At 47.5% G+C, this 15,461-nt stretch overlaps 6 protein-coding genes across 6 annotated transcripts; 1 reads left to right on the top strand and 5 right to left on the bottom strand.

Annotated features, from left to right (window-relative positions):
- Positions 1-65: 65 nt before the first annotated feature.
- On the bottom strand, positions 66-1,998 carry BT62DRAFT_898372 (cytochrome P450 monooxygenase pc-bph; the record flags this gene model as incomplete). Its single annotated transcript, XM_043183331.1, has 7 exons — positions 66-140; positions 191-290; positions 337-723; positions 777-853; positions 911-1,299; positions 1,355-1,714; positions 1,773-1,998. The coding sequence occupies 7 exons, from the start codon at positions 1,996-1,998 to the stop codon at positions 66-68; spliced, it is 1,614 nt and encodes a 537-aa protein (XP_043038592.1).
- Positions 1,999-2,769: 771 nt separating this feature from the next.
- On the bottom strand, positions 2,770-4,291 carry BT62DRAFT_209555 (uncharacterized protein). The gene is made up of 6 exons (XM_043180061.1): positions 4,193-4,291; positions 3,739-4,138; positions 3,584-3,685; positions 3,530-3,534; positions 3,020-3,480; positions 2,770-2,964 (listed from the first exon to the last, which is right to left on the bottom strand). The coding sequence occupies exons 2-6, from the start codon at positions 3,794-3,796 to the stop codon at positions 2,835-2,837; spliced, it is 756 nt and encodes a 251-aa protein (XP_043038591.1). The 5' UTR covers positions 3,797-4,138; positions 4,193-4,291; the 3' UTR covers positions 2,770-2,834.
- A 905-nt stretch (positions 4,292-5,196) lies between these two features.
- BT62DRAFT_933509 (uncharacterized protein) lies at positions 5,197-5,971 on the bottom strand. The gene is made up of 3 exons (XM_043186570.1): positions 5,716-5,971; positions 5,576-5,665; positions 5,197-5,522 (listed from the first exon to the last, which is right to left on the bottom strand). The coding sequence occupies exons 1-3, from the start codon at positions 5,954-5,956 to the stop codon at positions 5,473-5,475; spliced, it is 381 nt and encodes a 126-aa protein (XP_043038590.1). The 5' UTR covers positions 5,957-5,971; the 3' UTR covers positions 5,197-5,472.
- Positions 5,972-6,077: 106 nt separating this feature from the next.
- On the bottom strand, positions 6,078-8,008 carry BT62DRAFT_1007465 (uncharacterized protein; the record flags this gene model as incomplete). The annotated part of the gene is made up of 10 exons (XM_043177345.1): positions 6,078-6,101; positions 6,148-6,171; positions 6,221-6,325; positions 6,379-6,450; positions 6,491-6,678; positions 6,730-6,797; positions 7,083-7,231; positions 7,498-7,526; positions 7,583-7,649; positions 7,700-8,008. 10 exons carry the CDS (start codon positions 8,006-8,008, stop codon positions 6,078-6,080), a joined length of 1,035 nt encoding a protein of 344 aa, XP_043038589.1.
- Positions 8,009-8,240: 232 nt separating this feature from the next.
- Positions 8,241-9,485, bottom strand: BT62DRAFT_920837 (uncharacterized protein; the record flags this gene model as incomplete). The annotated part of the gene is made up of 7 exons (XM_043184253.1): positions 8,241-8,287; positions 8,309-8,347; positions 8,671-8,709; positions 8,835-8,870; positions 8,924-9,072; positions 9,143-9,342; positions 9,396-9,485. 7 exons carry the CDS (start codon positions 9,483-9,485, stop codon positions 8,241-8,243), a joined length of 600 nt encoding a protein of 199 aa, XP_043038588.1.
- A 1,443-nt stretch (positions 9,486-10,928) lies between these two features.
- BT62DRAFT_951428 (cytochrome P450 monooxygenase pc-bph) lies at positions 10,929-13,166 on the top strand. The gene is made up of 7 exons (XM_043188184.1): positions 10,929-11,249; positions 11,307-11,666; positions 11,720-12,108; positions 12,170-12,246; positions 12,301-12,687; positions 12,740-12,839; positions 12,889-13,166. Exons 1-7 carry the CDS (start codon positions 11,024-11,026, stop codon positions 12,961-12,963), a joined length of 1,614 nt encoding a protein of 537 aa, XP_043038587.1. The 5' UTR covers positions 10,929-11,023; the 3' UTR covers positions 12,964-13,166.
- The last annotated feature ends 2,295 nt before the right edge of the window (positions 13,167-15,461 follow it).

Below are 15,461 nucleotides of genomic sequence, written 5' to 3'. Positions count from 1 at the left end.
TTTAGATTTGACATCTTGATTCACATATACTTGTACAAGATGACATTCCAATGCCTTACCATGAACTAGAACACTTCGCGTCTCTTGATACCAACACGACACCCCTCCGGTTTTCTCAAGATGCCCTCCTTTACTTCGAGCTAACCCAAAAGTCAGCAAAATACATGCCAAAAAAAACATGGGCACGTACGACTTCATCAGGGTTCTCCAATTCAAAATGGAAGCGTTTCAAAATTGACGCGATAATCATCTGCAGCTCGAGGTTCGCTAGATTACGGCCTATGCAAGCTCTATGATGGCATGAGCTTAACTTTGAACCCCATTAAGGTCACATACCGAGGACCAATAGAGAATGGACTAAACGCCTTCGACACGGCGACGCTATCACACTCAAACCATCTCTCAGGCCTGAACTCCTCCACGTCCTCCCCAAACACCGCTGGGTCCCGATGGATGGTATAAATAGGGACACTGATGACCACACCGCCAGGAAAGTGGTTTCCCAAAATCGTCATCCCAGCCTGGGGTACTACTCGGGGAAGCCCCAAACCCAACGCGGAGTGCACTCGTAGCCCTTCGTTGATGACCGCTTGCAAGTAGGAGAGGTTCTTCACCTGCTCGGCTGTGGCGAAGCCGGAGTCAAGGTGTTTGTCCAGCTCTTTGTGGAGTTTCTCTTGCACACTTGGGGTACGAGCGAGATAGTAGATGATGGTACATGCAGAGCTGAGCAGACGATTGAGTGACGTATCGCACCAATAGAATAGAGATGGGCCTACCTGGAGGTGGTGTCAGATCCTGCAATGAGAAGCGTCAACACTTCTGCCGTGAGTTCCTCTCGTCCCATCGGGTTACCCTTAGCAAAGCAAGCAGGTGAGCAGAGCTGCAGAAGTGATCGGCAAATGCGACCTACGTCTTCATCCTTCCCAGCTTGCAGCTTACTAAGTAAATCAATCCTGTCCGTTGGTGCCTCCAACCTCTTTGAAACCGCCATGATTGCCATCCCAATAATGGCGCGGAAGTCGTTTTCGCCCTGCCAAAACCACGGAGTTAGCTTGAGCAACGGCCACCACCACCCGGGCACAGTCGCTATCGCCATCCGGGAGGCCTGCGATGGTCCACTAAAAGCCTTGATGACTGCGATCTCCTTCGTGGCATGCTTTGCGCCCACTTTCCCGTAAGAGTCCATCACGGCACTCCGATCTTCAGGCACCGGGACCGAATCCTTAGCTGCCATGATCATCCCAAACGGAGCTCCAAACACCAGATCACCGATGATATCAAATGCGAGATAGTTTGCCCCTGCGAACAGAAGTCGTAGGTACACGGAGCAGACTGATAGAGGAGGCCCACCTACATGGCGAATAATCCAACCAAAGCCTTCCGTCACGACCCATCCAACCTTCACCTTCCTCGCCCGACATGCCTTTCAATGCCTTGTCATATAGCTTGTCCCACTGTCCTAGCAGTTGACCGATGTAACGGCGCACATGCGGTTCAAACTCCAACACGCTCTTCTGCGAAAAAATATGCGAGATGATCTTTCGTTTGCGAGTATGAATCTGGCGATCCTGAGTAGAAAATACTCCATGCGACGTAGTAATGAAGCCGTCATAAAACGATGACTTCAAGGTCCCACTTCCGTGCCCATAGACCATGGGCTGCGCATCCGACACGGCTATGGAAACGTGATTAGGCGCTATGCGGACGAAAGGACCTTCAACGACACTGATTAACGCCTGACAAGTGTGAACAAATCTAAGAAATGCACTAACCATGTTTCTTGTGCAGATTATGAATAACTTCCGAACGATGTCCTTGGTAAGTCACATATCCCAGCCATGCATCGGAGAACTTGGCGATGAAAGGACCAGGATATGAGCGGAGACCATGGGAATCAATGACATAGGGGACTAGGTGAACTAGGACGGCCAAAACAACAACAGTGGCGACGACCGTCAGGAGGTCTGTACGCAGCAGTTCGATAGTAGGAGAGAACATCGTGTGCTGTATGAAGTTCTTCCATACGAAGACCTTTTATACTCAGCTGCGGCTCAACAACTGGAAAAGGGATGGGTTGTTATAGCCAATCGGGTGTGGCAGACTGCCAATGGCGTCGCATTGACATCGTGACATTCCCCCTCGAAGCCTGTTGTGATTGCACGCGCATGCACCGGACGAATGTGTACGTTACACTGTGTGAAAACGGTCAGACTAATGACGAAGGCTAGAATTGTTGAAGCTCATGGAAAGGCTCGATTTAGAAAAAGCCCTTTGGGTGGAATTTTTTTTTTTGCGCGGAGAGGGCATTTAACGTAACACAGCACCATAGGCGCGACGAGGTCACCACATGACTCCTTGAACGGCAATAAAACCGTACATTTTGTGTCAAGAAAGCCTGAAATGATCCTGATTATAGGGCGATAGCTCGGAGAAAGGAAATGACTACCGTGCTGAGTCGGCTCTCATTAGGCAAAGACTATCCACATCCGAATACGATTGCATATTTCCGATTACTAGACCGGAAGTTGGGAACCGTACCCCATGCCTATTTAACAGAATCCTCCCAAGGTGTCAGGCTTACGATCAGAAGCAGAGATGAGAGTTCAAGTGGGGTAGATACAATCCATTTATTCGCATGAGGGTAATCAGTTTAGAATACGTCGGTCCCATTGAGAGTTGGTGCTGTGAGCTTGAAAGCGGAGAAGTGGCAATCAGAGGCATCGGAAGGACAACTATCATAGCATGATACACGTACTAAGATAAGCAAGCATTCATACACAGCCTGCTCATGACCATATTACAAGTACGCGCTGACGTTCTGGTGGCTTCGTTGTTCATGGATCCGACGGACCAAGTACGGGGCTACTCTTTCTCCTCATACACTGAATCAATCCACACAACCTCGGATACCCATAGTCGACCCAGATCGCCATACATTCATAGTGCCCACAAAGGATCCCCACCCTAGAGAGGTTACGTGAGCCCAACATCCATGAGGATACAAATAACGAACACGTACAGTGCGACAACAACAATCATCGCCGAAGCGACAATATCAGTGAAGACCCATACATACATTGCCGCCTCCCTCAGACATTCCTCCGGACGGGTCGCCACGCGCCAGACGAATTCGACGCCAAACCACAGGAGGACACTTCCAGCGCTCGTAAGGAAGTCGTACAACATGGAGGCCACTCCACGCAAAGCAGTTTCTCGAGAAATGACATTCTTAGTGGTGGTAAGAATGCCATGCCACGCGGATGCCACTAGATTTCTCTTCTGCGGCTCGCTGTCATCGTCGTTGTACATGTCAGCCAACAGTTCTTCAGTCAAACTCTGATAGCCTTCCACTTCGTTTCTCAGCCCTTCCACTTCAGATTTCAGAGAGGCGTTGCATACTTCGAGATCCTTGACTTGGATACGCAGCGCAGACAACTCTTCTACCAGGGCTTCCGACTGGGGGATGTATATTTTTCGAAGCTGAGAAAGGTGAGCATGTATGCGATCGTTATTGGCGTATCGTACTCACGACACCTATCACCAATTGAATATCAGCATCATGCCTAGGAAATTGAAGACTCACATTTCCTGATCACCAGATTACAATTAGGACATTTGCATATGCGTTGTTGTTGTGCAGTGAAGGCGAACCATTCATCTATGCAGGCCAGACAGAATACATGACCTATGGTAAGGGAATTGAGCATCGTCGTCAATGTGAGTATCCATTGAGCTCACCGCAGGCTGCAGCATAGGGATCCATGAAGGGGTTGTAGCATATACTGCACTCGATCATCTGAAGGAAAGGATAGATGATTACTCTCTGGCTGCGAAAGTATATATATCAGCCCTGTGGCTAATTCTTTGTGGCATTAAGACAATGCCGATCATGTCTGCAGACGTTGTCATGTCCACAATGGCAGCCAGGGATGGAATAGTGGCGGCTAGAATGATGGGGTACATGACAAGATGGCGCTATTGTATTCGAGGACAAGACGTGTGCCAACGTGATCAGCAAAAGCCGCATTCGTATGTCGTCGGTGAGCCAGGCCCTACTGGTGCGTAGGAATATCCATCGGAAATGTTTGGAAAGTACCTGCAGAACTAGATAAACACCAACAGACACTTGGAATAGAATCTATGCATATAACAAAATGAACTGGACGATACTTCGGAGATCAATGAAACTCACATGAATCCTTCAATGGATAACCACGGGAAGCCCATCTTGCCTGACTGGGCATACTGTATCCAGCATCCGTCTTTCAGCCAACCCTGTCCCTAAGTATCTGCTCCAGCCTTCAATTCCCCTACGCCAAAGTCTGCTGGAGAAACCAAGCCTTCGGAGGGCGTGATCAAAGTATTCATTGAACTCTAGAGGGGCAATTGGCTTAAAGAATTAACGCGTTCGGGAGTCAGATAAAGGGTGCTTTGCACAGAAGCCATGACCTACCACCGATGGTCAGAGTCAGTTGGACTAGCAGTGCAAGGAAGACGTACCACAGGAGATGCTACGGGGCGCAACTATTGACGACCAGAAAATCTTGGAGCATAGATGAAATTCTGCCTAGACCTTTCGTACGTCGCGAAATACGTCAGTTTTGCAAACCAATGACTGCTGCTGAGGTGAGAACCTTGGCTAGCCTTTAAACATGGACTCACCTGAGTTTTGCTATGCACAGAAGACATCATGATACAGCTCTTGTCTACGCGCTACAGGGACAGCTTGATGGTAATTGTAATTTCTGGCGTACAGCAGGCTGGTCATGAAGAAACTTGCCAGGCGGGATCCAATGTTAGGCGGCGAGATTAATGTGATCTGAGGGACATTGGGAGGCGAGAGTGAAAGGTAAGGCGAGGTGACGAGAAGAAGGAACGCCAAATCGGCAAATGCCGCGTCGCGGCGTCGTAATGAATCTGGCCTCGAGTCACAAACTCTATCAAACGTGTCAAGTTATACTTTCGAGTTTCTGGCCTGCAGCCATGCATGTGGTATCAACGTTTCAACCCAGAAAAAGCTCATGGCCGGAAGAACTGGCACGTAGTATATGTTGGCTGTGTACCCAAACCCAGCTTAGCCTACTCGGAGTCGGCGCAGCTGTAGTGCGGTGCAGGAGTATAGAACAACGCAGTACGACAACGGAAGAGGCTGGCTGTACTGGGCACTGGCTCACAAATAGCCGTTTCAGGTCAACGTCACCTTTAACAAAGTCATTAAATGTCATCAAAACTATTACAACGCCAAGTAAGTAGACTAAGTAAGTCCTCAAACGGTACAACTACGCAACAAGATTATACACTGAGATAATGTCCAAAAATCGTGTCCGTCCCATCATTATATGTAGGGCTATAAACCCACTCGTATCATTGTTTGGTGATACAATTAAGCATTGGTACAAGGGGAGATGTCCAAGGAAGATATGTTTTAAGGGCGCAAATGGTGCGGGGGTTATGGAAGTACCACACCGCTTTTTAGTTTTTAATGGTAAAAGCACCGCTCCAGTTGCCAGAGTCTCCGAACACTAGCACATACAAGTCAGGACCCCCATCTAGCATAGCGAAGGATGATACGCACAGACAACCCGCCAGTCATCGCCAGGTTCAACACTCGGCACCTGCACCTGAACTTTGCCGTCAAGGATACTGAACCCGCTGATGAGGTCCGCTACCACATCATTAGACCTCATATGAGACAAACGAATAAAGGAAACTCACTAGACAGAGTCTTGTTCCCCTTCCTGAGCCTTATCGAGCCAGTAGGGTTCGTGATTTGCGACGGAGGGTTGGACGTATCCCAGGTGACTGTCTGCGTAGAGCCGACAGTCCACACTGAACTACTATTGGGTAGGATCACCGCCGGTACATATACGTCTCGGGAAACATGGACGGGGGCAGAGAGGACGGATAGGGGGAACAGAAGGGCGAATACGGCGGTGAAGAAGAGCGTGAAATTCATTGTGAAATCGTTAAAGGCCTTGGTGGTGGAGAAGAGGATGGGATGAAGGAAGGTCAGCAAAGACAAAGTTCCAAGGCAGGACAGTAGGTGCCTTATATAACACACTCGTGCCGATATCGGATCATGTCGACCCGAGGATGGCCCGCTGTCACCGAGAATGCGTCATCATTTCACATTCACTGCCTCCTTACTCCCGAAAATTTGAGCGCAGATATCTGCAGTGCACTTGGCATGAGCAAATTTACGGTGTTTGATTATACTTACCAGTACAGACATCAAAACACTAGTCATTGCGTGAACCATGGAAAGTGCGGACTGCCACTTCATGTTTCGCCACCGCCACATATAGTTCCCCTCCCTTCCATCGTACTGTGCATTGTCACACTCTTCATTTTTGACTTGTGCCCTTAAAATTAGCCAACCGCGTCATCGCCACCACACTCGTAATGCAACCGATGTCTACGGTCTTCCAACTTGGGTCTTATTGGTGTGTCCTGCGCTTCCTTCAAGTTCCCACTATTGGATGGCTCCAACTTTGAGCCTATCCGTATCGTTCCATACACGAAAAGCAATACGCATGCCCAGCCTAATGCTCGGATTAACGTTCAAGGCCTGGGCCTCTCCGCGGCGAAATACTTGCAGGTGAGCGTTATGATTGTGCGGCGAGCTGAAATCGAGAATATGACAATTGTGCGGCCAATCATGGTAAATCCAGAGCGAGTCTGACGATCATATATGATGATTGCGCGGCCAAAGTAACGATGACTCGAGACAAGCCTCGACACCCAGAGCGTAATACGACCAGTCTACAAAGTGGGTTGAAAAGACGTCCCGGTTGAACCTGCATACCGACGTCCAAGTCCCTGACTATGACATTTTAGCAGTTCTTCGAATCCAATGGACAAGGGCTAGACTTTCTTCTGCCAGAACATTCCTCAAAATGAATTCCTAAAGATAAGCCCACTTATCGTTCGAGCTCGCTAAACTATCATCCATAAGCAAAGGATGGAATAAACCTAGCAAACACATGCCTTTCTTAAGCGCAGTCTGTTTTGGAATTTGACAGTGGTCTCTGCGCCGTTCAGCTTCTTCGTGCTTTTGTCGGGACGTTCTCTCAGGGACTCACAACATCGTCCTGCCAATAACCGCAGATCTCGCTTCTCCTTCTAAAAATATTTCGTGGTAGTCGGAGCCATGCGTCATTTTATACAGGGACGATCCATCAGCCAAATGCACAGTTTCTTGCCTCGTCCCAAAATGCGGTGAAGCCCGGATCTAAAGCGCAGTCGAGTGCATCTTTTGATAAAGGGAGGTTTTATCAGGGCGCAGTTAAGCATTTTATGGCGACGGTGCTTACTTAGTGAGAAGTTGGGGGGCTTGACAGTCAAGGACCCTGAACAAAATCAAAGTCATATTCCTTCCTTACAAGTCGCGAACTCGGTTATTGTCAGGACCGCAAAGAGCAACTAAAACCGTCACGTTTTAGCCTCCTCCCCTTCAGAATGGCGTGTTTTTTTTTTTCTACAAATTATCTAACCGACGTTGACCATGAGGATAGAACGGTCTTGTACTTAACGACGCCTCGCTTAATTAATAGAGATCAAGTTCGCCGCCTAAAATTTTCACGAAACATGGAGATCATGACTTTTGACGAATTTCCGAGAGGAGGGGCCCGTATCGGAGCGCAGACCGGCTATCGGTTCGAGTGGGTGCCGCTAAAGTCTAGCTGTGCTGCGCGCATACAGATTTATATTGATATATGCGAAAGCGAAATGCAGATTGAGGCGAAGAGAGGGGCCTTCCAAGCGGCGAAGTAGGTTTCGGCCTTTGTGCCTGCCTGCTTGCGCGCACAATGTCGCCGGACAATGATGGGCCGAATGTCAAGAAAATCAAAAGTTGTCTTTCATACCGTGCTAGGGACACAAAGATCGCCGTTACGAGAGATAAGATGGATGATGGCATTGCAGGTGCAAGGACGAAGAGGTAACAGAGGCCGCAATAGTCTTGGATGTCGAGCACACATATGGATCGTGACAGAAGTCTCTTGAGCATGGTGAGTCTAGGAGACGAAGGGAGCAAGAAGACTTACCATATTCTTTTTTCCTTACTCACCAGAACGTCGGCAGAAAGTCGCGTTATGGGTCCACTTATACGGATGAAAATAACTCCGCGGATGCAGGCAAGTAGCTAGAATGCACGATCATTTATTGAACTAGGCAATTCGTTTCGACGAGAAAGACTGCTAGCTGCCTGTCTTTTACGATTGCTCCAGAAATTCTCGGTGTCAAAGAATCGGACGCGGCAACATGAACTGAGGACTGGGTGCTGAAGCTAAGAAATAATGAAACACACAGGTCATCTTGATAAAAAAGAGACAGACCGGTAGAACAGCTGCGACAATTGAAGGAGCAGTGTATTCAGACAAAAAAAGACAACATGAACTTGATAGGACAAGGCAAATTGGAATCGTCAGAAGGAGTACGGATCTGTTCGAAGTGCATTTCTTGCCATCCTATGGTACATAAGAAAATCGTGATGAAGTTAAAATGGGTAAAGGCGCGGTTGTTATGCTGAGACAAACTGTTTGATGTGACTGAGTCATACTGAAAGGCATGAAAGAGAGATGGAGTGTAAGAAAGGGAGTAACGAAAAATTAGTAGAAAAGGGGGAGACCGGCATTTGCCGCGAAACGAGTTTGCCTCCGCTCAACTCACCGGCGGAAAGATAATCGGGTTTCAGCGTGATATCCGAGACTAGGAAAATATATGATAAAGATGTTCAATTGCAACAATACGAACATATCGACAAAGTAGAAATGAATCACGAGACGGTTAGGAGACTGCGACAGTCACCAGAAATAACGCCTCCACCCACTTACCCATTTGCACCCTTTGAGATGGAGGAACGTCTTGGGCTAGCGCGATTCAATCCCTTCTCATCTTTGCCTCTACATCGCCATGTTCTCACCGAGCCTTCGGCCAGATATAGGCAAGGGAAAGCTGACGATGATGGTGCGGATATGCGAAGGTGATCGGTAGGTCCATGGTCCATGCGTGGAACGTAGAGCATCATTAATAGCCTTTCTGGTCTGAGCGGTTGGGATGATCTCCTTTAAGCTCGTATGATTTAGAAAAAGCTAAATGCAACAATGAGTGATGGGTCAAGGACAACAAGAAAAGGACTTACCAACTCCGCTTGCCTCCTCGTGCGCCGCTGTAGCATTCTGATGATACTTGGACAAAGGTCGAGTCTGACGACACGGAAGATAATGGTTCAATCGTCGAGTTTTGGGTAGTCACAACGTCCACCTTGACCGTAACGACAATGCGGGGATATTCTGGCGCGACAGTAGACGATGCGCGGAATGAAAGAAGAGCGAGGATGTCCTATAAAACACGTCAGATGAGATAGAATAAGCACATACGAAGAACACACATACCTTTACGAAGGCCAAGACGGATAGTGCCATTGCAATTGCGATGGCGAAGAGAAAACCGGCAGCTTGGATCAATTGGTTGTTGTTAATCATGTCTGTGTTGAGGAAGACTGCACGAATGGCGGGGGTATATATATACATATATGCCAGAGGGGTCTCTACCCCTACCTTGGATCGTTGTGAGTCTAGAAGCAGAAGCTTGTCGAGTGAGACAAGTCTCATGAGAAAGAGATTCATGGCTTTCAAGTTCTCTTGGGTCTTTCCCCACGAGCCAGTGAACATTTTCCGTCAATTCATTTTATGTCGACTCGCCGCCTTTCCAGATAAGTCGCCAACACGGACGTCAGAGTCAGGTTGTAGGTCCATATGATGTACAAAACGGTGACCGCCAAGCGAGAAAGGTTCCGCGGAGGCAATGCAAGACAAGAAATGGGGCGATCGATATGTATTCCTGAAACTAAATCGACGACGCACTGCCCCGGAATCACCCGGAATTCCACACAATAAAAATTTTCTAAGCAGTAGTTCAACGTTCAGGATGGAACCTTGAAAGACACAGAGCTGAGATACCGGTAACGGAGAGATTCTGCTCGGAGATGCCAGTTCGCGCTGCTTCCGAGCCTTTGTACCAACACATCCGCGCCTTTGAATCAAACACGAATATCAGCAAAACCCCAGTCAAAAAAGCGCACCGACGACTTCATCGGGGTAGACATGGAAAACGACTGCTCTGGAACAGCCACAATCTGTAAATCCAGTACTAATGTTCGTTAATTGACGTTCACTCTGATAAAGGGCTGCGGATTCGAGTACTGGGTCCTATTCGTTCTCTACCGCCTCATGGTTAGTCTTGCATATTGGCACATAAATGGAGAGGATTTGGAAGTAACTCAACGATGTGTAAGTATTCAATGAGAGCTCTGTATTTACTTTAATCGAAGAAGGCAAGCGCATCAGACGAGGGGAATGATGGGCAAAACTTTAACGAGTAAAAAAGATCAAAGGTACTTCGTATCGGAAGGCTCCGAGTAATTCCGATACTCGCATATTTTCCGTCCGGTCATCTAGTAATCGACAGTATCCAACCACGTCCGGATACGGATAAACTTATTTTACATTGACTCTTTGGATAATGAGAATGACTCAGTCTGTTAGCTGTTTTTCTTTTTCCGAGCTATACGTTGCATCTTTGGCCAATGAGAGCGCATCCGTTCAATTTATTCCGCCTGGGATCAGGATGGATATCATCCCATGATTTCTTGCATCGCAGGGTGCACTGCGATAGAAGTAAATGCTTTTCGAGAAGTCGCCTCTCGCGTTGTTATTCCATGCCTTTTTATCTAATACGGTGAGTTGACGCTGACTATTTTCCCTCTGTGTATGTCACATGCCGTCTCAAGGGTTATTGTTTTCGAGGAATCGAAAGCCAGCGGCAAAGTGAACTCGTAGCGATTCTACTCTCTCACACTGTAACGTACATTTCCGAGGCCGATGCATGGACCTCTCATCACAAGGCCTTGAGCGAGGAATGTTCTATGACAATGTTACCTCGCTAGGGTATAACAATTATCTCCGTTTCTTCAAGATGTGATCGTATATAAAAGGCCTTCATATTGAACTACAGAACAACAATGTTCCATCTGAGCCTCAAATTGTTGCATACCGACCTCTTGACGTCCATCACCACTGTTATTGTATTGGCTCTTCTGGTTCATCTAGTTCCCTACCTCATCGACTCCCATCGTCTCCGCTCGTATCCTGGCCCTCTTGTCGCCAAGTTTTCCGATGTGTGGCTAGCATACGTGTCTTACCAAGGACATCGTTCTGTAGTCATTCATGATCTGCACAAGAAATATGGTCAGTGTATCGTTAGATTTTTTTCGCGCTCTTCAAGGCTAATTTGTCTCACTGAAGGTCCCTTCGTCCGCCTAGCGCCTAATCACATTTCTGTAGCCCTTTCGGATGCCCAGCCACTGGTGTACGGGCACGGAAATGGAGCCCTGAAGTCATCGTTCTATGATGTATTCGTTACCACATCTCGTAGTCTGTTTACCGTTCGCGATCGCCAGACTCATTCTCGCAAACGGAAGATCATCTCACACAGCTTTTCGCAGAAGAATGTGCTGGAGTTCCAGCCGTACGTACGCCGTTATGTTGGTCAACTGCTGGGGCAGTGGGAGAAGCTATATGATAACGCTTTGAAAGGCATGTCGGGCAAGGAGGGTGAAGGCTGGGAGGGTCGTGATGGGAGGCTTTGGTTGGACTGCTTGCCGTGTAAGTAATCCTCTTTTCGTTCTATGTATCATACTTAGCACCGCTGTTTGCAGGGGCAAACTATCTCGTGTTCGATATTATCGGTGATCTAGCGTTTGGGAATCCGTTCGGCATGATCATGGCAGCCAAAGATTCCGCTCCAATGGCTCAGGATCCACATGCCGTGATGGACTCTTATGGACAAGCAGGGGTCGAACATGCCTCGAAAGAAATTGAAGTTATCAAGATTTTGGGTGGATCATCACAAACTTTCCTTGCGACAATGGGAGCTTTACCTAATTGGTGGAGGTCGCTTATCGCGCTAAATCCCTTATTTTGGGAGGGTGGGCAAGACTTCCGCGCTGTTATAGCGTTAGCAATCATGGCGGTATCAAAAAGGTTGGAGACATCGACAGAGAGGAACGATTTGCTTAGCAAGCTGCAAGCTGGAAAGGATGAAGACGTGAGTAACTGTTTGCCGATTATTTCTGTAGTTGTGCTGGCCTGAAATTTTTCTTACCAAGGGTAACCCAATGAGCCGTGAAGAGCTTACCGCAGAAGCGTTGACCCTTCTCGTTGCGGGATCTGACACTACCTCCAAGTAGGCCCTTATCTATTTCTTCGGTGCAATGCATGGACTTAATTATCTGCTCAGCACCACGTGTGCCATCATATACTACATCGCTCGTGCCCCGAGTGTACAAGAGAAACTGTGTGAGGAGATAGACAAGCACCTAGGGTCCTATGTCGCTACAGCCGAGCAAGTGAAGAACCTTCCCTACTTGCAAGCGGTCATCAACGAGGGGCTGCGACTATACTCCACGATAGCTATGGGGCTCCCCCGTGTAGTACCTGAGGGCGGGTTGACAATGTTGGGAAACCACTTCCCTGAGGGTACAATTATTAGTGTACCTTCTTATACGCTCCATCGGGACCCATCCGTGTTTGGGGATGATGTAGAGGAATTCAGGCCTGAGAGATGGTTTGAGTGTGACAGTGCCCTTGTATCAAAGGCATTCAGTCCATTCTCTGTCGGTCCTCGGTATGTAATCTCCATTTTTGAACTGGGCCAAGTTTAGCTCATACCATCACAGAGCTTGTGTCGGGCGTAATTTAGCGAACCTCGAGCTGCAGATTATCATCGCGTCGATTTTCAAGAGCTTTAATGTCACGTTGGAGATTCCTGATCAAGTTGTAGGTACCGATGTTGTTCTGGCATCTGCTTTGCTAATTTTTGGGTTAGCTCCAAATACACGAGGGCATCTTAAGGAAACCGATTGGGTGTCGTGTTGGTTTGAAGAGACGTGAAGTGCTCTAGTTCATTATAATGGTCTGTTGGATTAACAAGCAGGAGCTCCGTCGTATCCCGCCGGCCGAGCTCAATACCCCTTTATGTTGGGATGGACATTATTTACTGAACACTGACTGTCGAGCACCCTCACTGCGTTTCCGCTTATTGCTACACTGTGTGAGGTCTATGAGATAGCTAAAATTGTATACTATTAGGTCCTATGAATGTGCATCACTTTCTTAGATGGTCTCTATGGATGTTGCCATATACATGAATCTAGATGTGTAATCTACACAGCCAGATGACTTGACTGCGACCAGTATTGCAATATATATTGTGAAGACTCAATCTGTCGAAAGGAGCCTGTTGGCGTCGCGCGCGGAGTTGAGGAAGTGAAAGAAGCCTGAAGCTATCATTCCCGATATTTTGCGACTGGGCCAGGTACATACCAGTACCAAGTACAATCCCGAAGCCCTTAGTTCGAACTTCAAATTTCTAGTTCGATGGTCCGGCACTTGCCGATTTCGCTTTCTCTCTTGCCTTGCCGTCTCATCGTGTCTTCCTTTCACGTCCCTCACATTCCTTGAACCTCAGTAACACGTCAACTGCGTCTTTTCCCCCCCTTCCTGGAGTCTATGCTACAGGCAAATACACGTGTACCGCCAATACTGCGCCAGAGCGGATCCTAATACATTCCCGAATTTAACCTCTCGGCTTACTTCCCCCGTTCGTTTCCCTTTTCCTAAACCTGAAATCTGAAATGGACGATCATTGCGTGATTATACTAAGAGGTCACGAATCTACGGGGGCAGATGTATGCTTAAATGCTCACTGGCACCAGCGGTGTGGGGTTTGGGGTCACTTCTACAAGAGATTCGCACATCCCTTCTAAAGCCAACTTATGCACTGTTCTTGAGATTTACTCCCTGGGTCTGGGTAGCCTCCGCAGGCCAGTCGCCAGTAATTCGCTCCAGAAGACCTGTACCTACAATCAATGCATGCTCACCATGCCAAAGGACACCCAACGGGTCCTTACGGACGACACCACACTTGCGACTCTCACTCTTACCGTCATTCTTTGCTGGGTTATCCAGCAATCGATCGAGTTTTATCGGAATATCAAAACAGTTGGGTAGGTTTCTCAGCGTCTTTTAAATTGTTGCCAAAACCCAGACGACTCACAGAAACCACCCTGGAAATCGCACAATTCTCTGGAATGCCCATCCTCTCTCCTACCTTCTTCCTCCCATTCGCGATTTGACGGGTGGTGCCAATTACGTCTTTAATAAGAAAGACGGTGGCGAGTAAATTGACATAGACGTCATTCGAGTATCGACCAACCATTATTCCTAATAGTGTATAAACGGACAAGATGAGACATTATTTCCTGCGTATTAGCATTCTCAGCAAGGAATGGATTCTTTATCGCTAATGCCGCGATCGTCAAAGTCCGTCTTCATTGTTCAATAATGGTTCTCCACCAAATGGCTTGAAGGGCATAACCTCAGTCCGCGTGTCTTTCCCCAAGCCTATGTTCCTGTACCAAAAGCTATCCGTATTTGGCGCCAACATGATTCCATCCGAAAGAGATATTCTTTCATATCGAAAGATCAGCGTTCCGGCGTTTTCTGATGTATGTAAGTTCATCTATAAATCTCCCACTTGTCTTACATATCGTAGAAAAGCAACCAACTCGTATGGGAAGAATTCTTGAACAATACACAGGATCTGATCTGGAAGCAGAGCATTTAATTGATGTTACGCTACCGGTAAGTTCGCTGAACTGATTGTCCTATGACTCTCATCAATGGGGTATAGATAGCCTTGAATGTCATTGAAATAGCGGGTTTTCGTCGTACGATGAATTGGCAGGCAGACACTGTCGTCTCTCCAGGGCACAAGATGTCTTTTCATGACGCCTTGCGTCTTGTCAGTACCAGAATCATCTTAAAAGATCATCATTCCCGGGTAGGTCACAGGGCTGATACCGAAATGGTCGAAGGCGATAGTCGCATTTGATGAACTAGACGTCAGTTAAGTTCGTTCTTTTTGATTTATCTATTCTCAACAAAGTCGTTTCAAGTTGTATATGCTGGAAATGATCAGAAATCGGCGAACGACGGCGAAGAAGGAGGAAAGATAAAATTTGTTCAGCAATCTTCTGGATGCCAATGACAAAAACTTGGACTACGGGGAGGCAAAGTTGATCGATCATGAACTTCTCGGTCGGTTTTCATTTCATCGTATGTCGATTAACTGCAATTTGAATTGTCCTTTCAAGGGAAAATTTTCGCGTTCCTACTAGCTAGACACGAGATGAGTCGCAATTTGTGGCTAAGAAGAATGTCAATATGGTACTCCCATAACCACAGACTGTAGCCAACAGACTAGCAGTTGCATTTGCTCTGCTAGCGCTCTGTCCATATCAGCAAGAGATTCTTTATCGTCATATAAAATCCATCATTTCGGACAGGCGAAATCCCGTGGGTACTCACCATTACTAGCACCTCCGCCGATTAATCCTA

This window comes from Guyanagaster necrorhizus, assembly GCF_019112545.1.
Source record: "Guyanagaster necrorhizus MCA 3950 unplaced genomic scaffold BT62scaffold_16, whole genome shotgun sequence".
NCBI lineage: Eukaryota > Fungi > Basidiomycota > Agaricomycetes > Agaricales > Physalacriaceae > Guyanagaster > Guyanagaster necrorhizus.
The sequence above is the reverse complement of the archived record's forward strand: the minus strand, read 5'-3'. Positions and strand labels throughout refer to the sequence as shown.

Coding starts and splice junctions, on each gene's coding strand:
- BT62DRAFT_209555 (XM_043180061.1), bottom strand. CDS start 3,796: ATGATCGAGTGCAGTATATGCTACAACCCCTTCATGGATCCCTATGCT. Junction 3,686..3,738: donor TCCCTATGCTGCAGCCTGCG/GTGAGCTCAATG, acceptor CCCTTACCATAG/GTCATGTATTCTGTCTGGCC. Junction 2,965..3,019: donor ATGATTGTTGTTGTCGCACT/GTACGTGTTCGT, acceptor TAACCTCTCTAG/GGTGGGGATCCTTTGTGGGC.
- BT62DRAFT_933509 (XM_043186570.1), bottom strand. CDS start 5,956: ATGAATTTCACGCTCTTCTTCACCGCCGTATTCGCCCTTCTGTTCCCC. Junction 5,666..5,715: donor GGGGAACAAGACTCTGTCTA/GTGAGTTTCCTT, acceptor ATGATGTGGTAG/CGGACCTCATCAGCGGGTTC. Junction 5,523..5,575: donor CGATGACTGGCGGGTTGTCT/GTGCGTATCATC, acceptor TGTATGTGCTAG/TGTTCGGAGACTCTGGCAAC.
- BT62DRAFT_951428 (XM_043188184.1), top strand. CDS start 11,024: ATGTTCCATCTGAGCCTCAAATTGTTGCATACCGACCTCTTGACGTCC. Junction 11,250..11,306: donor TGATCTGCACAAGAAATATG/GTCAGTGTATCG, acceptor GTCTCACTGAAG/GTCCCTTCGTCCGCCTAGCG. Junction 12,688..12,739: donor CCATTCTCTGTCGGTCCTCG/GTATGTAATCTC, acceptor ATACCATCACAG/AGCTTGTGTCGGGCGTAATT.